Below are 22286 nucleotides of genomic sequence, written 5' to 3'. Positions count from 1 at the left end.
AAATGATTAGATTATTTAAATGGTCTAGATATCGTGAAATGCGGGTAAATGCATGAAAACTAACTGGAGAGGCTCGAGATCCAACACAAATCTCATCTAAGATCTATTCCAAAATTTATCTAAATCCTTTTTCATCTGATTTCTTTTGGATTAGTCTGGTCATCACCCTCAGGCACTCTCTCTTTTAGTTTTCTACATCATTGATTTCATTTGGCTTTTTCTTAGTCATTTTATGTGCATCCATTTTTGTGTTTCTACAATTTTTGAATTCGTAAATGTTCAAAATTAAAGAATTAATTGAAGTAATATTCAATATAGATCATTATTCGAACTATTTGTTTGCTCATGACTCTAATTTTGCAAAATTCCAGAAGAGATGCTGGTACAGATTTTATCAAGGTTGCCTCCCAAATCTCTGATGAGGGTTTAAGATGTGTGCACAAGTCATGGTATGCTCATATCGAGAACCCTAGCTTTGTGGAGAAGCAACTCTCCATTTCCTTACACAACAATCTCTCTTCTTTCACACGCATCCTTTCAATTCGTCCTGTCCATAAAAATAAGGATAGTAGCGACGACGTCGAATGGGATCAGATTTTGTCTCTATTCAATCTTTGCAGCGCCGGTGATACTCATGAATATTCCGATGTCGAGGCCCTCAATATTGTTTCACTTTTAGATGGAATAAAAAACACTATAGTAGCCTGTACGATATTTCAGGTCATTGTCATGGGATCATTTGCCTAACTTGTGATATAAATGAGACTATTATTCTATGCAATCAAGGAAATCAAACGTCTTCCTAAGTCATGACTCATGCCTTCAACCTTCCTAGAAGGTGAAGATGAAGATGGAGATGAAGAAGATTTGTTAGACTACTATGCATGGATGGGAGTTTTGGTGTGGGATTTGGGTATGATTTCAAAGCTGATGATTACAAGGTTGTTCAAGTCGCTCTCAAGTGGCAGTAGGATGAATACACGGTTGAGGTATACTCCATGGAAACTGATTGTTGGAGAGAGTTGGATGGTGTTGATATACCAGGTTCCATCTTTTGGTATTCTTCTTTTGAAATGTACTTCAAGGGAATATGTATTTGTTTGTTTGACATGGGAGATGAGGTGTTTCGTAATATATCCTGCCCGGATAGTTTCCGTGAATGGATCCATTGCTCTTTTTTCCTATGACCCTCAAACATATGCTTTGAAATGTGGGTGATGGATGACTTTTGTGAGGCTTCCTCTTCCTCTTCCTGCTGCTGGAGGAAGCACTTAACTCTGTCTATAATGGCTGTCCTGTTCATATGCCATTGGTTTTTTTTTTTGATAGCGATGATGAGCTTCTCATGGTTTCCAAGGATGGATATGTTAACTGTAATATCAATACGCATACACTTTAGTATCTTCCTTTTCATGGGGCGGTTCGATTCAGAAGGGAAAACATTTTAGATAGGTTTCAAGCTCTTGCTTATGTAAATAGTATTGTTTCGCTAAAGAGATAGATCATGAAACAATTGTGGCTACTTGCACCACTTGTACAATATATATATATATATATATATATATATATATATATATATATATATATATATATTCTTATAATTTCCCTAAACTCTATATAGTCCCGTTTTATTGAGGGATCTATTATAAATAATTTTATTTAAGGGACGCCTTTTAAGGTACCCTACGAATTTTTTTTCAACACAATTTATTTTTTAAGTCTTTATTTATAGATAATCCTTGCAAAAAATTAGACAAATCGAAAACCATTTAGATATCTAATTGTATCCTATAAATTTAATGGGCACAGTGTTTCAAGAAAGTACTAAAATTTCAATAATTTAATTAAGTGGTTAAATCATATTGAATTCAAGTGATTTTTTTTTCCACAAATGATCTTTGAATGAATATCTACAAAATAGACGGTTTATGTTAGTGGAATATAATGCAGAGTGGGCCCTACAAAGATATCCCTCAACTAAAGCTCAATATATATATATATATATATATATATATATATTCATTATTACTATAGTAATTAGGTCAAAAGTCACCTTTGGTCCATGTAGTTTGCCTCTTTGTCATTTTTAGTCATTGTAGTTTCAATTCGGTCAATTATAACATTGTAATTTCATAATTGTAGCAATTCAAGGACAAAGTCATGAATTCCATCAATTTCTTTCACGGAGTGAGGGGTATTTTCGTACATTTATGAAATTTAAATGTCATAGCCAAGTAGAAACTCCCTATTTCATGTTAGGGTGCGCAAACGAGAATTTCGATTTAGGGCTTTTCCAAAACTTGGGTTTGTGTTGTAAGATTTGGGAAAATTTGTGGAGGGCTTGGGTCGAGGACAACCTAAGGATGAGATAAATGTCAGAAATGGACGGAAATATCCCTAACTTTGTGAAAGAAATTGACAGAATTCGTGACTTGTTATTAAATTGTTACAATTATGAAATTACAAGGCGCAATTGATCAAATTAAAACTATAGGGACCAAAAGTGAACAATAGACAAACTATAGAGATCAAAAGTTACTTTTGACCTAATAAATAATTATGTGAAATTTTAATTTCTGCGTAAAAGTTTTTATTTATTTATAAATTTTATTGGTCGAGTTCCCCGTAAAAATTTCTATGGGTCAACAAAAATGAAGCGCAAAGTTTTACCGTTTTACTTCTGATAAAAAATAACTGAAAAAAAAAAAAAAAGTTTCGCTGACGTTAACAAACGGCTATCTCACTAACCCACAGTAAAACGCCGCGTGTCACAAAGCAAGAATATAAAAAGTAGCCAAAGTATCATTATTATGAACTCATCCACATTATGTCGCGTGTCGTACTCTCATTAATTTGCAGAAAAAAAGAAGAAAAAATTGCAAAAAAAGACGTTACACTCATTCTCTCACCGTAGTCAACCAACCCCACCTTCTAGTTTGACCCTTGCCCAACCAGTAAAAAATCCAAGAACCTCTCGCTGCTGCGATCGATCACTCACGAACAATGGGGTCGTTTCTGGGTTTTGTTGCTGTTTTTTCTCTGTTTCAGGCAAGAAACCTTTTCCGCTCTTTGATTATTTTGTTTTGGTTTTTATGAGAACAATATTGGGCTGGTCTGTAATGATTGCTGAAGCTATAGATAGCCTCATGGGTAGTTCAGAAATGTTGTTTGTTGGGTCCTTTTACTCATTTACTTTCTGCAATTCTTTTGTTTTGTTTAGATGTATGGTTAATTTGTTCTTCTATGCAAAAGAAACTTTATAAAATCGGTTGGTTTGTAATTTGTAGAGATAATGTTTAGAGAAACTGGAGACCCAATTGGATTATTTATGGAACTATATGAGTGATTATTGAACATGGAGCTTTTGTAGTACTTCTTTGATGTTGTGTATTCAGTTTTTTTTCCCAATGATGTTGATAAAGTAAAGTGCTTGCTATAACTGGTTAGCTTTTTCTGTTCTTTTTTTTTTTTTTTTTTTTGGGCTTTTGGATTGTTGCTGTAGGTTATCATCTTTGCCTCTTTGACTAGTGCCGAGAAGACGGATTCGCGGGCTCTTTTGATTTCTGACGTTACATCTGGGTAAGGCTATTTTGCTCTGAGGCTAGACTTGTATAAACTGACTGGTTTTCTCCATTTTTTTTTTCTTCTACTTCTAATTTTTGTTAGCTTGTGGACCTTTCATTAAGGTGATGTACAAATGAATTTATGTTCTGCTGTGCTAGTTGTTACATAGATGTTCATATTGAGTTACTCACTTAATGGTTCTTTTTATAACTGCAATGGTGATGATCGAGCAGTGGCCCATTGCGGTCTTTACAGAACTGAATCCTTACCCTGCACTGACGCTGCTTTATTTATCTTTTGTTTATCATTCTTGCTTGCTGATGTTACCCTATAATGACGCTGCATCATAAATGGCGTGAAGCTGCAACTGCTTAATTTGCTTCCATCCTGTCTTCTGTACAAGGATTAACATAGTTCTGGTCTTCTGGTTAGGAAAATGCACTCTGAAGAATACTGTGCAATGTATGATATCTGTGGAGAGCGCAGCGATGGGAAAGTCCTGAATTGCCCTTATGGTTCTCCCTCTGTGAAGGTACATCACTTCTGGCTAGTTGCAGTGACATGAAGACCTATTTTAATTTTAATTTTATATTATCCCCTTCAATGCTGCATTTTGATGGGTTCTGTAATATTACATGTTTTGTAGCCTGATGAGCTATTTTCTGCCAAAATCCAAAGTTTGTGTCCAACAATAAGAGGGAATGTTTGTTGCACGGAGCTTCAGTTTGAAACATTGCGGGCACAGGTTCAACAAGTAAGACTGCTTCTACCACCTATTTATACTAAATTCAGTTATTAAGGTCGCTTCTATCACATTTTATATGGACTTAGTTATTATACAATACTCAGCTAATGTATCTTAATAATCATTGTACCACCTTATAAGTCTATAATTGATGCCATTTTCTTACTTGATTTTATTATGGGGAGTGGAACTTGTTTGTTAAGCAATCACTTTTCTTTGTTCTTTTTAAAATTACACTTATCTCAAGATAAAAGAGGATGTTATTTATTGAAGTTAAAATTCATTGACTTTGTGTCAAATATTGTGTAACTTTGCCCCTTTCCATAAACTTTGTCAAAAAAATCCGTTAAGTTTGCTGATATTGCATGAGTGGGACCATATCTTGTGTTGTTAATATGTGGGACTTACTAATTGTCAATGGTTTGTTAGTATCTAGAACCATCATTGCACTTATGTAGTTTACTGCTTTCGGTTTTCAAATTACCACAGCACTTACTGTATAGTCTTGGGTTTATAAAGATCGTCAGGTTGTTCCTCTATTTATTTCTTGTGGACACTGAGTTTCCTGAATACATGATGGCTTTGATTAATGCTATGCCGTGGTTTATAGTGTTTGATTTGTTTAATTTTACCTAATACTAACACTTTGCTTAGTTATCAGGATATGAACCTTGTTCAGATCAGAGCACAGAACCTGTTCTGTTTGTGTTGTTTATGTGATTTTTTTTCTTCATTTGTTGTGGATATTTGTGTGACTAAATTGCTTCAATGGTTCCATTTGTGTATACAATGTAATGCAATAGTTAGCGTGAGCCTTTCCAGTAAGTAGCACATTTTTTGGTTTTGTTTCATATTGGCCTTTTTGTATACATCAGTCTAAGAACTCCAAGCTTTGCCTTTTGTTATACCTCAACTTTGTTGTATGTAATCTATTGCAGGCAATTCCGTTCCTGGTAGGGTGTCCGGCATGCTTGAGGAACTTCCTAAATCTTTTTTGCGAGCTTTCTTGCTCTCCAAGTCAGAGTCAGTTTATCAATGTGACCTCTGTGTCCGAGGTCAGACTTGATGTTAATGTTATTAAACTTGTTGAATAATCCTATTTATAGCCTGGTTATGGTACTTTTTTGGCATTTTGATTTTTTTTTTTTGCTGGTAACACTTTTGTGCTTATAAACATGTTTTAGTGCCTATGAACTCATATATTCCGTTTCAAAGTTGACTATAAGGTTTTCTTGGCATAAATACTGCCTTATGCTCCTTAAATGGTTTTGTTGCTCTCCGTTTCTACCTTTTTCTGTAGGACAACATCGATTGAACTAAAACATCAGTTAATGAATGTCAGTTTGTATAGTCAATTGTTTATTCCATGCAACTTGATGTGTAAATAAAGTGTTTTTCATGTTTTTGCCATAAGATATTGACCCTTGCATCTTAATGCTATTATACTGTTGGTTAGTAAAAGATTGCAATCTTTAATCAGTAAGTCTATCTAAGAACCATGAATTTAATGAAAGCTCCTATCATATATCTTTTTAGTCCCACTTTTTATTATTATTATTTTTTAAATAATGATTGACCTTTTTTTGTCTTTCAGGTTAATGGCAATATGACTGTGGATGCCATTGATTTTTACATAGCTGACACTTTTGGAGAAGGGCTGTACAACTCTTGCAAGGATGTTAAGTTTGGGACTATGAACACACGGGCAATAGAATTTATTGGGGCTGGTGCTAAAAACTTTGAAGGTGACCTACTATAACTCTGGGGGGTTTAAAACTTGCAGTAGACACAGTCTATTGTTAGGTCACTTTATATTGCAATTAATATCTTGTTTTCAATGTTGTGTCCATCGAGTTTGACTGTCTGAGACTTCTAGGCGTTTCCTTCCATTGAAGCGTAAAGTGGGATTGTATATAATGACAAAAGTGTCCTTGAGTTTTAAATGATTTACTAAAATTATCTATTATAGTTGGGGTATAATTGAATTTTCGTAAACAATGGTTGACAAGGAGAGTTTTCTGAAGTATAGTATTGATTAAGGACACTACTTCCCTCCTTCCCCGGAAGGAGGCATTCCTACTTCCTGCAAATCACAGTTTGACACATATGCAAAAATAATTCATGAAAACCACAAAAAGAAAAATCTCTACACACATGTCAAACTGTGATTGACAGGAAATAGGAGTTCCTACTTCCAGGGAAGGAGGCAAGTATTTTCAATTGATTAATGTGAAGTTAAGGGTCATACCAACTATACACAGGCTTGTCATGGCCCTGAGGCAGGTAGTTCAGATGTGACACTAGAATGTTTGTCCCTGTTTTTACTTGATTATACTTCGAAGTTGTAATGGTTCAATTTGCATTTCAACAGAATGGTTTGATTTTATTGGTGAGAAAGCAGCCCTCGGTTTCCCTGGTTCACCTTATGCCATTGACTTTAAGTTGACTGTTCCGGAGTCATCTAGAATGGAGCTCATGAATGTGTCCGTTTATTCATGTGCTGACACTTCACTGGGCTGCTCTTGTGGTGATTGCCCTTCATCCCAAGAGTGTTCTAATCCCGAACCTCCTCCACAGAAGAAAGATCCATGCTCCATCAGAATTCTATCCATTGAGGTTGGAGTTGATCCAATACACGGTGTATTTTAATTTTGTCTAACTAACTAATTTGTTGCCTTATTTGTGTGTCAATTTAGCCTTCCGGTACATTCAAATAACTTGAGTACTGACCATTGATGCTTCCAGGTAAAGTGCATTGACTTTTCTGTTGCCATATTGTATATTCTCTTAATTTCTGCTTTCTTCGGTTGGGGCTTGTTTCACCGGACAAGTGAAAGGAGGAGAGTTGAATCTAGCAAGGAACCATTGTTGAATGTCATTCACGATGATGGCATTGACTCTGTTAACTTGCAAAAGGATGAAAGTGTTCTCACAAAGGTAAACTTGGACTTTTCTTTGAGAGACCCAATTTATTAAAGAAAGAAATCTGTTCAAACAGTGGAACAGAAGTCTACCAACCCTGGATTAAGCTACCAAAACAAAAAAACAAAAAAACAAAAAAAATCAAAAAACAAAAAGCACAAAGAAAACCGCAATGTCCTATCCAATATTTTACAAACATCTGCATTTAATTATAACCAAATATCAGGAAAAGAAAGATACTCTGACCTATTAGATATGGTCCGACATGATGTTTGTTTTACTTTTGGTATTATTATTATGTCATGGATTACCTTTAACAATAAACAAATGCTCCTTGGTTTTAGATTTTATTTCTCTATTCTTTATCCATTGTTAGTTTCATCAATCAGTTGCTATAGTGAAGTTTGTGCTGACATTTGAGTCTGGGCGTCTTTCTCCCATACTATATTTGTCTCTTAGATACCTAGAATGTTTTCCGCTTCCTTTTTTCGCTTTAATTTACTATAAATTAAATCTCTAAAGCCTGTATCTTTAGTTGGTTTCTCCCGATGGACTTCTTGTCCATCATGTTCTGTACTTCTATGTCTTTATGTTAATAAACGTATTGTTTCTTACATAAAACATCTCTACAATGTGGTTTTATATTTGATATTTGTGTGTTTCATGTCAAAATCGAAGCTGTGCATTGAGAGTATTACTGTGGAATAATAGGCTTCTGTCTACTGGTCCACACTTAAGACCATGTTAAAAGTTAAGGAAAGCACATTCAACTAAATTCTAATTGTTTATCCAAATTTTTTGAAATTGATAGTATAAATTAAACAACATAAATCTTCTTGTCCAATTTCTAACAGATCAAGGACCAGTGTTTTTTTTTTTTGAGGACAAGTGCTTGAGTATTTGTCGTAGGTCTCAGCTTTTGTCATGTCTCGCATATTTGATAACCTTGGGCACAAAAAAGGAGCCCAAGGAGTCGTGCATTTCTTATGGTTTAGGAGCTTTTTTTGTAAGCATGCATTACAATAACTATTTCTATATTGATATTGAAATGCAGTAAATTGTTATTTTAGGTTGCTGAGAAGCTGAGTAGTAATACCATTTAATTGGCTTTGTGCAATGTACTTTTTGGATGCATATTTTGAAGTCTCAACTTAATCTTCTATTCAGTTTGTTGTAATGCTTTTCTAGTTCTTTTAAGCCATTGGCCTTTTCTAATTATAATTTTTATAACATTATCAGGGGCCTGAGATAGATCCTCAAGTTACAAAAAGGATCCAATTAGCTCCTGTTCAGGGATATATGTCAAACTTTTACAGGTCAGAAACTCTACCATTGCTTATGGCATATGGAGTCTATGCTGAATAATTTTCATTGTCTATGCAGGAGTTATGGAAGCTGGGTCTCCAGAAATCCCACTTTTGTGCTCTTTTCATCGGTGGCAATTGTTCTTGTGCTGTGTGTAGGCCTAGTTCGTTTCAAGGTGGAGACACGGCCAGAGAAGGTATTATGTTTTTCTCTCTTTTTTATTTTATCATGCAAAAAAGGCCCCTGTGATACTGATGCTCCAATTTTCACTTATATTCTTTTGTTGTCAATTTGTATTATAACCTTTGATGTAATTAGTATTCTTTCAGTGTTCTTATATCCAAAAAGAAAGAATGTTGGTCAAGCATTGATATGTAACCTTTTGCAGCTGTGGGTAGGTCGTGGGAGCAAGGCAGCGGAAGAGAAACAATTTTTTGATAGCCATCTTGCGCCCTTTTACAGAATTGAGCAGGTCTTAGAACTGTTTTAATGTTTCACTTTGTATTTCATTAACTGTGTTATTTGTCTGTAATAACTTCTCATATCTTTTCATCCATTTTTTTTCTTTCCAGAAATTAGAGTGGAAAAACCTGACCTAGCACTCCATGCTATTTTTTATATATTACAAGTTAATGAATCATAGAGCATATAAAGTTGCTAAAGAACCTAGAATATAATTGAATATTAAGTACCCCAAATCAATGATGTTGCTGTTAATATAACAAGTTTTAAATATTGAGCCTCATTGTGAAATTGAATATTTTGTTATCAATTTTGTGACTTATTTGATTTTTCCCATCAAGTAAGAAATCCCTTTAGTTAAAAGTCCTAATTAGATAAACCAAAGTGTATTTAATCAGATTTCTTTTGGTAAGTCATTAGAAGTTTTTTTTTATAATTAGGGGAGAGATTTCTAGTGGTTTTGAGTGGGATGCCAAACCTGCAATTCGAGGATCTAGTCGCAGCCCTTGGAGAGAGATTTCTAGTGGTTTTGAGTTGTTCCTTCAAGGCTGCGTCTTCGTGGTAGGAGGTGGAGTTAGAGTCAGATTTTGGGAAGATGATTGGAGCCGGGGGGGTGTTCTAAAAGACGTGTTTCCAAGACTATTCAATCTGTCCAGGAAGCAAAACCACAATATTTCCTCCTTTACGGACTCGATTGGATCCCCTCTCACTTGGGACTTTGGTTTTCGAAGGAATCTAAATGATTCAGAGATTGTGGAGGTGGCTAGATTGTTGGACTTACTAGAGGGAGTGAGATTGGCCACTTCCAGATTGGATAAGAGAAGATGGAAGCTTGATCCATCCGGTGTTTTCTCCTGTCACTCTCTCTGTACTCATATTCAGAATAGGGGCGAAAGGGAGGTTTTCTCTCCGTACACTCAAATTTGGAAGGCCAAGACTCCTCCTAAAGTTAAGATCTTTGTTTGGCAAGCGGTGTTGGGAAAACTAAATACAGGTGATTCACTACAGAGACATTGTCCCTATACGTGCCTTAGTCCGCATTGGTGTGTTTTATGTAATATGGCTGGGGAAAGCGTGGACCATATCCTCCTTCATTGCCCTTACTCTCTAAAGGTGTGGGAGACGTTATTGAAGGAAGTTAACACAGTGTGGGTAATACCGAAAGGATGCTTTGACCTTTTTTCCATCAGATTTGATGCTTTGGGAAGGGGAAAGAAGGCTAAAATTTTATGGGGCAGCTTGATGCAGGCAGTGGTCTGGAATCTTTGGTTGGAACGTAATAGGAGAATTTTCGAGGATTATAAGGGAGTGGGAATGGTAGAGTTATGGGAAAGAGTGAAGTTTTGGGCTGCTCTTTGGGCATCAACTTCTCACGCTTTTAAGGATATATCCTATCCTACAATTATGCGAAATCTTTTAGCTGTAGTATCTTAAGGAGTGTCTCATGTCTGGCTGGTTTTCTGTGTTGAGTGGCTTTGAGTCTGTTTTTTGGCAAGTGTGTCTGTTTGGTCTGTGTCCTAAATGTCATCATTTTTTCCATTCAATTTTGAATAAAAAGTGTTTCTATTCAAAAAAAATAATATAACTAAAAGTATATGACAAAAACAAAATAAATACCATTGAAAAGATTGTAACATTTTCTAAAGCAAAAAAAAAAAAAAAAGTTGAAGGGGAGGATACTGAATCAGAATAACTAGAAACCAAGAGTTACAATGCCATCATTCTGGTATGGGCTGCATGTGGTTTAGACCAGGTAAAAACGTTATGCTTTAGATGTTGGTCTTTGTTTCTGTTTCAGCTCATAATAGCGACCATGCCCGATCCAAAGCATGGCAAGTCACCAAGTATTGTCACAGATGATAATATTCAGTTGCTTTTTGACATACAGAACAAGGTGACTACTATGTGTTACTATGTGTTTTTAATTTTGTATTTTTTCCCCATTTTAATGTGATTTTGACAATTACTGAGTTTCAACAGGTTGACGGAGTTCGTGCTAATTATTCTGGCTCAATGGTAGCTCTAACTGAAATTTGCTTGAAGCCTGTTGGGCAAGATTGTGCCACCCAAAGCATTTTGCAGGTTTTATTGCATAAGTTTTGTTTCTACTGTTTCACATGTTTGGTTGTGTCATCTATTTAAACACAACTGGCACAATAGCACTGAGGGAAGGTCTGCACTTGGCAAGACCCAGTGACTACACCTTGCTTACTCGTGCTATTATTGTGATTTTGGAATTAATGTTTAAATCCCCTAATGATTAAGCAACTTTGTCTGAAGTTATCATGCTTACTACATCACTAACTTTTTATTTCCTTACTTTTCTCTGTTTGGTAGTATTTTAGGATGGACCCTGAAAATTATGACAGCTATGGAGGAGTTGTACATGCCGAGTATTGTTTTCAGGTAAACTGCAGTAACAACCTAGTTTTTACCTTTTAGACAGTGATTGAAGGTTTTTATTTATCAACTTCTTAAAGGATAACTGTCTGCTTATTTTTAACCCATCAAAAGCTTATTCTAAAAGCATTAGTGTTGAATACTCTGATGTACATCCCCATCATTTTCCCACCTGCAGCATTATACTTCTGCAGACACATGTTTGAGCGCATTTCAGGCTCCACTTGATCCAAGCACTGCCTTGGGAGGATTCTCAGGAAACAACTATACAGAGGTAGCTTAATGATCCTTTTCTCAGATATATGTGTATCCACTAATTCTATGATGATCTTCGAATTTCAGGCTTCTGCATTCATTGTCACCTACCCAGTTAATAATGCAGTTGATGATGTAGGAAATGAGAATGCGAAGGCATTGGCTTGGGAGAAGGCTTTTATTCAGTTAGCAAAGGTTTGAGCACTAAACATCTATCTGTTGCATTGTTTTTGTTAGTGACATGTAATGCTTGTCTATGAGCATTTTAGATCGTAGGCATAAAGAGCATCTAAATAATTGTTGCATTTATTTGATTGATCTCCCAGTGTATCTTACTTCATCTCATACCATCATATGGTTGCTGCATCTTAAGTTTCTTGTTAGTAAGGTTTTGCTTTAATGAAATTTTTTCCTTCCATGTACTGATTGAGAACTTATAAATCCTATTATAAACTGTGCAACTTTTGTAGATTGGTCCAATTTCTTCATTTGGATTTCTTTTTTGGTTAAGAACTGGAAAGTTGAGGTTTATCTGCATTTGATTACTGTGTTTACTGCGTCTCCTTTCCCATTTAACATACTTTCACGTCTTACCATTCATTTAGTGTTCTCATTTTCACTGTTTTGCAAAATTCATGCTTCTTTGTATTGCATGTCTGGTGATATTTTATTGGGAAGAGGAGACCCTATCAAAGCTATATATATTCCGCTTGGTTTGTATTTCTGCTCTTATATTTGCTATTCAATTTGCAAATGAGCTCCCACACATTAAAAAGAAAAAGCCCTTGAGTTTGTCAATAAATAATACTTCTATATTGAGATCTGAAGCAATTATGTTGACAGGAGGAACTGCTGCCAATGGTTCTGTCTCGGAATCTCACTCTCTCATTTTCAGCCGAAAGCTCAATTGAGGAAGAGTTAAAAAGAGAAAGTACTGCCGATGTTATAACCATAGTAGTAAGTCTGAGACTTGGATGTCTTCATGTTACTCAAGCAATCCGTGGCAGATAAATTTCATCATGCCATCTTACACTCATGAACAAAATAAATAAAATATTTATACTTGTTGCTAAACATTGTACTTAAATAAGGGCCTTTCATAATTATTCTTCTTTTCCTACATCATATCAGGTAAGCTATGTGGTAATGTTCGTTTACATATCTCTAACCTTGGGAGATGCACCTCATTTATCTTCTTTTTACCTCTCATCGAAGGTATGATTTAAGCCTTTGTTCAAGTAGTCTGATATTCCTCATACCATTTGCCAGCATGCATATATATATGCATGTTGTATGCACTAACGTGTTATCCTCTACTGCTTGCTCATCTAGTAAAGTTACTTTAACTATTACTATATAATACTACTTCAGCTGCCAACCATTTATCAATTGACTCTGGTAACCCCAATGTTTTATCATGATTTGCTGCATTATAGTATGTGGATGATATGGCGTCAACAGTTGTCTCTGTTGAACAATTTGTTTCCTATCAAAATAAAATGAAATAAAAAGTTGTCTCTGTTAAACATTTGCTAGTCATTGAGTGGTAGCAAGGGTACAGACGACTAGTATTCGAGAAACGAAGATTAACTTGTGAAGGCTTGTGTGTGATCAAGTTGGAGGGTTTTGGTGTCTTTTATTGATGCATCACATATCTTAGCAACTAGAAACTAATCAAAGAAGTATCACAAGAACACCATGTATTTGCCATGTTACTTCATGTCCATGTGGCATACATAGCATTGATGAAGTTTTCAGATGTGCTATTAATTTTTGGATTTGATGATTTGTAGGTCCTGCTTGGCTTGTCAGGAGTCATGCTTGTTGTGCTTTCTGTCCTTGGATCTGTTGGATTTTTCAGTGCTGTTGGAATTAAATCTACATTAATCATAATGGAAGTCATTCCTTTCCTCGTTCTGGCCGTAAGTTATTTATATAAGTACTATGGGTGTCAGAGTTACTTACGTCCTGTTATTGCAGCTGTGTTCTTTATTGATCTTAGGCCCTGTTCATCTAGGAGATACATGCTGAGTCCTGGTATTTTGCTGTTGTTAATACTCATCAGTAAATTAATAAAAACACATTTACTTTTCCACCCTTGAATATTTATAGAACGTTGTTTATCCCTTGTTGTAACTACCACCACTTTAGAATCATAAATCTGGATTCAAGCATGCACTGGAGGAACTGAAAAGGAAGAGAAAAAAGAAACACAGCAGAGTCATACCACTCTCTTTTGGCCTTGTACATTTGGAGTGTAATTTAGGTCTTCTATTTTCTAGGTGGCTTGAGATAACTTCTTCATTAGTTTGTCTTCATACAGGATTATTTTTTATTATTCATTTTTCGTTCTTCAAGCTTTCCATTTGTTGCCCTAAACTTAGATAAAATTTTATCTGTTTATTTGTTATTTACAGTACCTAATAGTTTCCTCCACCTCCAAACCCTCCCTTCCTCATGTTCAATCGCAACCTTCTCTTTCAAAAGGGGAAGAGATCTTTGGTTGAACCCCAGGTCCTTTTCTCTCTTGTGTACTTTTCTTTGTCTGATATGATATTTCAAATGGTTCTTGTTTTGGTTCCTATAATCAGGTTGGTGTAGATAACATGTGTATACTGGTACATGCTGTGAAACGGCAACCACTGGAGCTACCTTTAGAAATGCGAATAAGCAATGCGCTGGCTGAAGTTGGCCCATCCATAACATTGGCTAGTTTGTCTGAGATTCTGGCATTTGCAGTTGGAAGTTTCATTCCTATGCCAGCTTGCCGTGTCTTCTCCATGTTTGCAGGTAATTTTTTTTTCCTTTATCCTGAATCAGTTACTTTGGAATTTTGCTTTCACCAGTACATTGATGTATATCCACTATTTCTATTACAGCCCTTGCTGTTCTACTGGACTTCTTTCTGCAAGTTACTGCCTTCGTTGTGCTGATATATTTTGACTTTTTGAGAGCTGAGGATAACAGGGTTGATTGTTTTCCATGCATAAAAGTCTCTTCATCTACTGTGGAAACTAGTGAAGGTATATATATAGGCATGCTGACATATTGTATCTGTGTTGAAGTTGCACTGCCTTTCTAGTACAGCGTTGATTTGTCTATTTTAATCATGTTAGATCTACATTTTCCTCTCCTTCAAATTGGTGTTAGTTCTGATCAAGTCATTATATAATAAGATGTAGGGATCTATCATAGAAGAGCTGGATTGCTGACCCGCTATATGAAGGTAACTTTTTTGTCTTTTCTTTTCTTTCGTTCTGCTCTGTTTGACGGAGATATCTGGCTACTAGACATCTTCATCTTAAAGGGGCCATGGTTTATGTTGTGCATCATGTAAAAATAATTATTTTGCCCTGTCTTGGCGATTTTGAGAATGGTTGATATTTCTTGGAGAGAAGTAAACTAATGATTGTGTATATTCTTGTTCCTTTTCTTTTGAAAAGAATGATCGTGGCTTTATTGTAGGAAGTGCATGCACGCATTCTTGGATATTGGGTGGTTAAAATGGTTGTTATTGCTGTCTTTCTTGCTTTTACCTTGGCAAGCATTGTAAGTTGCTTATGGTTTTTTGTCACTCAATGATTTTTAAATAGGAGTTTATTTAGTTTTATTGTCTTGAGGCCTAACACAAAGTTTTTACATGACTTTGATCCTTATAGGCATTATGTACTAGGATTGAACCTGGTTTGGAACAGAAGATTGCCCTTCCCCGTGACTCTTACCTTCAGGTCTCCGGTAGTTTTATGGAATCTTCTTACCCTAAAAACTTGACTTTTTCTTCTTTTATAATGTAAGTCTTGCGTGTCAGGGATACTTCAATAATGTCTCAGAGCATCTTAGGATTGGACCACCATTATATTTTGTTGTCAAGGATTACAACTACAGGTACCTGTGTGGTCTCCGTTCTATTTTGATCTCAAATTTTCAGGTTCTGTATTCTTCCGGTATATTTTCAAGCTTGAGGATTATTAAAGACAGTGCACAAAATAAGATATAAAAAGGAAATAGAATAATGCTGTTATGAAAGGAAAATGGTGGGGGTTTTAACAGTGTGCCTCAGAAAAATATGAGCTTTTGTTGTTTTCTTCCATTATCTGTTAGGTGATAAAATAACTTTATTAGGTAAGCACCTCTTTGACGGCTTTAATCCATTCTTAGAATGGACTTATCACATGACTAAGATGAGTACTTTGCAAGGGAGTTCCTTTTATTTATTTATTTCCTCTATCACTAGGAGATGGAGCTGTTGGAAGACATTGCTTTATAATTGGAATTTTGGGTTGTCTCATGAATAAGAATAAAGAAACAAATGATCATTAAAAGATCTATAGTTGTCACATTAAATAAAATATTTTAAAATTGTTCTGATGGTACTGTTGATGACTAGGGCAATGGAAACATTTGCTTTTGTTGGGTTACTTTTTTATAGTGATGATGGGACTGCCTCTTATACAATGATGATGGGGGCATAGTAGATAATTGTTTGCCAACTTGGCATAGATACTGAGAAGAATTTATTACGATGCCTGCTATTATTTGTCTTTTTATGGCTGCTGTATATCAATACGTCTCTTTAACATAAGCCCCTGTTCTATGTCAAAGCATTTGCTTCATTATGATATACAAGTAATAACTGAGAAGAAATTCCTTTCATACGATGATTAACAGTTGAGTGTTTTTTTGGTTGTCTCAGCTCTGAATCAAGACATACAGACCAGTTATGCTCCATCAGCCAATGTGATTCAAACTCTCTTTTAAATGAGGTACAAAAATGAAGAGGGGTATTCAATTCTAAATTGGAAGTGAAGTAGGACCTTCTACCATGAATACACATTGTATCAATATGCACTAAAAATGGGCACTTCTAATGCATATTTATCTCCAATTTTGAATTGCTCACATTGTAATTTTGTGGTTTCTGTATCTCCCTCCCAAGTCTGGATGCTGTACAATTTTGTGTGTTGTCCTCTAATTCCTTCTTCCTTGTGTTTATTGTTTAGCTTGTATTTGACCGCTCTGTCCTTTTATCTATTTTGATTTGGGCTCCAAACTGTGACAATTGTGAAGCATTTTCTCTGTGTATATGCATATACTTTTTTCTCCCTCTTCTTCAATGTCTTATTCTGTAATTTTGCAGATATCAAGAGCATCTTTAACACCAGAATCGAGCTACATTGCTAAGCCAGCTGCCTCTTGGCTTGATGATTTTCTGGTATGGATTTCACCTGAGGCTTTTGGTTGCTGCCGGAAGTATTTAAATGGTTCTTATTGTCCACCTGATGATCAGGTTGGTTTCTTTTACATGTCTCATTTGAAAAGTAATTTAAGAATATGTCGCTTTCATCCCCGGGACTTGAACTGCTTCTTACTATCATATAGAATTTTTTTTCTTACATGATTAAAGAATTACACATGCAGGTCCATGCTTGCATTACACACATACAAAAGACGTATATATAGATTATGTTGCAAATCTGTGTTTTTGGATCTTTCTTTCTTTTTTGTTCAGCGACATTTTTCGTTTGGTGACTCAGTTGTGTATGCCAAATTGTGGTTCATTTGTAAGCTTATAACTTTCATGATTGCATTATTATACGATCTGTGATATATTTTTACCATATCCAATGACCAGTAAAGAATAAGAATTCAACTTGTGTGTTGTTCTCATGCTGTTTGTTAAATTACGATATACTGAAGCTGACACATTTCTCTCCAGCCACCTTGCTGTTCACCTGATGATGGTCCTTGTGGCGTTGGTGGAGTGTGCAAAGATTGTACAACAGTAATGCCCATCTTATGTATACAGCTGAGATTAACCTTAGAAACCACCAGGGTCAAGAACTAACATTTTAAATTGGTTCCAGTGCTTTCGGCACTCAGATTTGGTCAATGATCGTCCATCTACAACACAATTTAGAGAGAAGCTTCCATGGTTCCTCCATGCACTGCCATCTGCTGATTGTGCAAAAGGTGGCCATGGTGCTTACACTAATAGTGTGGATCTAAATGGTGTGTAAGATCAGAACTATCTCTCTCTCTCTCTCTCTCTCTCTCTGTATAAAAAAATCTATGTCTGTGTGTGAGATAGATAGAGAAAGAGAATTATGCTCTTAAACTCTCATGTGATGTGATTAAAACGTTCATGAAGCTGAAATCTTTTAATTGAATTAATAGTCTAATTTCAGAAACATTTGTGTTTTCTTTTTCAGGTTATGGGAGTGGTGTTATAAGAGCATCTGAGTTCCGTACCTATCACACACCACTTAACAAACAAGTATGGTTGTATCTTGAGTAAACTGATGCTAAAATTTGTCTTTAATTTGCATAACTTTAACTCGACAACCCGCTTTTGTTTGATCTTTCATTGTTCTCAGGGTGATTATGTCAATTCACTGCAAGCTGCACGGGAGTTTAGCTCAAGAATTTCTGATTCTTTAAAGGTTAAAGTTCAGCAAGCAGCATGGTTCCATATAATTTGGAAATTTTGCTTGCACATACTTGGAATCGGATGCTTTGCTTTCCAGTTTGATTTTTGTTTTAAATCATTTTGGTACGAGGGGTGTTTTCTACCTAATGCCAAACTGTAGGACAGGCTAGTGAAAGTGCATGCATTTTACATTGATAGAAAGATATCTGGTCATAGTGGAACTGAAATAAGCTACTTCTGTGTGCGAGAGAGTGATGATGTTGGATGTCAATAGAGTTCTCATTCTCAAAACCTGTCATGTACAAGTTATGCCCGGAGGTCCATATTTCTAATATGTTATTTGGTTACTGCATCAAGAACACATCTTTCTATGTAGGAAATGACATTACATGTTTATAGACCAGGTGACTAATACATTCTTAATAATGCTGTTAGTATCTTTTTGGGCTGAAATAATGCTGCGCGTTAGTTACATTAAAGTTTCATTTATTGAAACCTTCTCTATGAGAGTGGTGGTATCAATTTCTTGTTGATTGTGTTCAGAGTCTTCTTACTTGAGTATCACTTACTAAGAATTTATATTCTACTGGCATTTCCTCCACGTGTGTTAACAATGTTGGTAACAATGTTGATTTGCATTAGCCTCGTCGAATTATTAGTATGCTTGTTTTCCCATGTGCTTTGAAAACAGGGGAGAGGAGATAAAGTGAGGCCTTCTCCTGACAATTTATCCTTTCCTGCATCTTCAACATTTCTAAACCTGTACATTACTTCCTCAAGTGCATGTGGATCTCTGTTATGCTTACAGTGTTTCTTTGATGCAGATGGATATCTTTCCATACTCGGTGTTCTATATCTTCTTTGAGCAGTATCTGGATATATGGAGGACAGCTTTGATCAACATTGCTATAGCACTTGGTTAGTATCTAGAACATTATATCGATATGCAGTTATGCATGGGGGCATACAGATCTACTTGTAGTCTATATTTTTATTTTGTAATATGTTGTTGCCCCTGATTATTTGTGCTTGTGTGTTCTTCAATAATATATTTAAACTGATGGAAATTAGATATTTTAGTGCCTGAAAGAGATGTTTAACAGTTCTACAAGTAACACTCAGAATCTTTGTCTGCCCATTATATGAGTTCTTAGTATTTGGGACTAAAGAACTGGTATTTTGTTGTACTTTGATCTGTAGAGATTTCACTATTCCATCTAGATCTTTAATTTAAATGTTTTCCCCCTAGTGGGTAATACCTTTGGCACTCCTTAGTCATTATTTGGCTTCCTGCACTCCAAAATGAACGTTTTATAAATTCCTTCTCCCATGAAGTGCAAGCAGCTACAATGGAATGTCAACAGTGCTGACCTTCCTAATTTAAATTATTGTTTCAGTTTTGAACTTTAAGGACTGAATGTACATTTTCAGCTCTATAAGCATTTACCAAAATATCTCATATGATGATATAACAGGTGCAATCTTCATTGTCTGTCTGCTTATCACTTCCAGGTTTCTATTCTTTCTTGAGCCCAGAAAACTGTCTCTGTCACTTTAACTTGTAATTTTCTGTTTCTTTCTCATCTGATTTTAATAACAGTTTATGGAGCTCAGCAATCATTATATTAGTCCTGGCAATGATTGTTGTCGACCTCATGGTACGTTTACCTTGAATGTCATTAAAAGCTTCTTATTTTGCAGCAATCTTTTTGCAATTGTGTGCCCTTGTATTTATTTCACTTTCATGCGATCCTTAATTTAATTCCTTGAAATTCTCTCAGTTAGGAGAACTGACATACGTAACTGAACTTTCAGGGTGTAATGGCCATTTTGGATATCCAACTAAATGCAGTCTCTGTTGTAAATCTCATAATGTCAATCGGGATCGCTGTTGAGTTCTGTGTCCATATAACACATGCTTACTTGGTTAGTCTCAAGCCCTGTGGTGTCACGCTTATTTGCCTAATTCGTTTTTGGCTTGAAGATGAAGGAAATGCCCTACATAGCTGTAGGAATCTCTTTTATTAGAGCTGAATGGAATATCTCTTTTAAAAAAAAAAAAAAGAGCTGAATGGAATAACCTTTTCTTATTCTTTAGTCCCTGGGTTGACATAGAAACTTCCCACCTGCCATTGAGATCTCCTCTCAATGGCCAACAGCCTTTCATTGGGTTTGATAATTTGCTACCATATTACCAACCTATGCATGCTTGTGCAGGTGAGCCATGGCGACAGGAATCAACGAGCAAAGGAAGCTCTGAGTACAATGGGAGCTTCTGTCTTCAGGTAAACTGTTTACACTTTTGTTTAGCATTTCAGGTGTGATGACAACTGTGGCACTCGGTAGAACTCCATGATTGAGCTGAAATCTTTTTGTGTGAGAATTGTCTCAGACTAATATGAAATCTAAGAAGAAAAAGAGTTGCCTGATAGTATGCATTCAATGATCATTAAGCTTCTTAGATACTGTGATTAATTATAAAACAAGTATAATTTCTGTACAGATATACATATGTTTGATAAGGATTTATTTGTAAAGAAACATATGTATATCTGTACATTAAACATATGTTTTTATCAGAAAACATTAAGGATTTATTTCTTGGATGAGCCAAAAAAGTTGTGGAATTTGAACACTGAACGTGCCTGCTTTAGAATCATGTTAGAAGCTAATTTGTCCGAAAGCTTAAGTTGTTAGAGAAATATGATGTCTATTTGTAGGTTTCTTTGATATTTTTGTCTTTTAACTATCATCAGAATAACTTGAAATTAGGGCACTTCGTTCTCCATCACTTTCTATGGTTTCAGTGCCATACTGCTCTATTTATTTATAAGCATCCTTTGGAGTTCTTTACTCAGAGCAGTGCTTTTGTCCACAAACAATAAACTAACAAACCAGTATATAATTGCTTGACTTTTTATGGCAGTGGGATTACACTTACAAAGCTAGTTGGAGTGATTGTCCTTGGCTTCTCAAGATCAGAACTTTTTGTGGTTTTTGATCTCTCCCTCTTAGCGTTTTAAATTCTTTTGGCGATGCTGTAGATGTAAAGAAGCTTTCTGAACTTTGCAGGTTTACTATTTTCAAATGTACCTGGCATTGGTTGTTATTGGTTTCTTGCATGGGCTCGTATTTTTGCCGGTAAGTTTATTGGAGTTTCTTCCTGTCACAGCTACTACTCTGACACCCAAAGAAGATGGCTTTGCTAGCCACATATGCACTACTGGACCACCTTCTTTTGCTGGTTGAATGCTGCAAGTCACTTCAACAGTTTGTTTTTTTCGTTTTTCCCGTTAGTGTTGCGAATATTGTTGTCCTTATCACATGGTGCCACTGTATTTCCATAGGTTGGAGGTCAAAATCCACGATAAAATTGATTGAACCATGCTTGCCTTTTGCGGTTTGCAGGTGGTATTGAGCATATTTGGTCCACCTAATCAACATCTGAGTATCGATATTCACCAGGTTGAATCTTCTTCAGACTTGAGTTGATACTTGTGGAAGTGTGGCTCCACTTTTTTCAGGCCAATGTTCGACAGCGGTCTTCAAATTATATGTGCTTGTGCATACATTCCGAGGCCCCAACCTCCCCGTTTGCAGGTGGAAACCTTGATATGTTGTAACAATTTGAAAACGGCCATATAGAACGTATCACAACAGACTCTTGAAACTCTTGATCTTGTATAATTTTCATCCATTAGGGTTCTTTGGGTAATTTATGTATAAGAAAAGAGAGATGCTACATGGCCCACATTTATGTTTACGTATAATATACCTATGGCACCACCGCCACAATTTTAATTATTAAAATTAAGATTAAGGTGTTAAGAGCATCGTTTTAGTTAGTAAAAGTACAATACGAGTATTGTACGTGAATTTTACTAAGTTTTTAAGATGTATACAAAACACGGATGTATTATTAAAAAATACGTACATACGTCTATAAGGGTATTAAACGTGAAAGTGCTAAATTATTTATACCTGTAATAACTCTGGAAAAGCCAAAAATCAAAAGGGAACAATAGAGATTCGGGTAATGGCCTCATAGTAATGGATAATGCTTTTATTGACAAATGAAAATAGAAAAAAAGGATCCCATTATATATATATATAAACTTATTTGAGGGACACCCTTGTAGGGCTCACTCCATATTGTATTTCATTCAAAAATCATCTCTACAAAAAATCACTTGAATCCGATATCAT

The 22286-nt window shown here is 35.6% G+C and overlaps 1 protein-coding gene across 2 annotated transcripts; it reads left to right on the top strand.

Moving 5' to 3' along the window:
* Positions 1 to 2817: 2817 nt before the first annotated feature.
* On the top strand, positions 2818 to 21908 carry LOC110754693 (uncharacterized). Of its 2 annotated transcripts, none has more exons than XM_088245083.1 (39): positions 2818 to 3048; positions 3503 to 3579; positions 3997 to 4096; positions 4211 to 4318; positions 5248 to 5364; positions 5904 to 6054; positions 6681 to 6925; positions 7055 to 7246; positions 8471 to 8547; positions 8615 to 8732; positions 8925 to 9008; positions 10797 to 10892; positions 10979 to 11080; positions 11336 to 11404; positions 11577 to 11672; positions 11741 to 11848; positions 12497 to 12610; positions 12785 to 12868; positions 13447 to 13575; positions 14245 to 14443; positions 14533 to 14676; positions 14836 to 14879; positions 15119 to 15202; positions 15313 to 15381; positions 15462 to 15538; positions 16347 to 16416; positions 16791 to 16940; positions 17370 to 17435; positions 17518 to 17662; positions 17863 to 17927; positions 18028 to 18093; positions 18905 to 18998; positions 19556 to 19592; positions 19681 to 19738; positions 19896 to 20006; positions 20298 to 20365; positions 21007 to 21073; positions 21153 to 21221; positions 21489 to 21908. In XM_088245083.1, the coding sequence occupies exons 1-39, from the start codon at positions 3004 to 3006 to the stop codon at positions 21570 to 21572; spliced, it is 3879 nt and encodes a 1292-aa protein (XP_088101209.1). In that variant the 5' UTR covers positions 2818 to 3003; the 3' UTR covers positions 21573 to 21908. The 2 variants fall into 2 exon arrangements, with proteins under 2 accessions (XP_088101209.1, XP_088101208.1); XM_088245082.1 differs by having other exon boundaries at positions 14830 to 14879.
* Positions 21909 to 22286: the final 378 nt, after the last annotated feature.

This window comes from Prunus avium, chromosome 8 (assembly GCF_965620075.1).
Source record: "Prunus avium chromosome 8, drPruAviu1.hap1.1, whole genome shotgun sequence".
In the NCBI taxonomy this organism is placed as follows: domain Eukaryota; kingdom Viridiplantae; phylum Streptophyta; class Magnoliopsida; order Rosales; family Rosaceae; genus Prunus; species Prunus avium.
The sequence above is the reverse complement of the archived record's forward strand: the minus strand, read 5'-3'. Positions and strand labels throughout refer to the sequence as shown.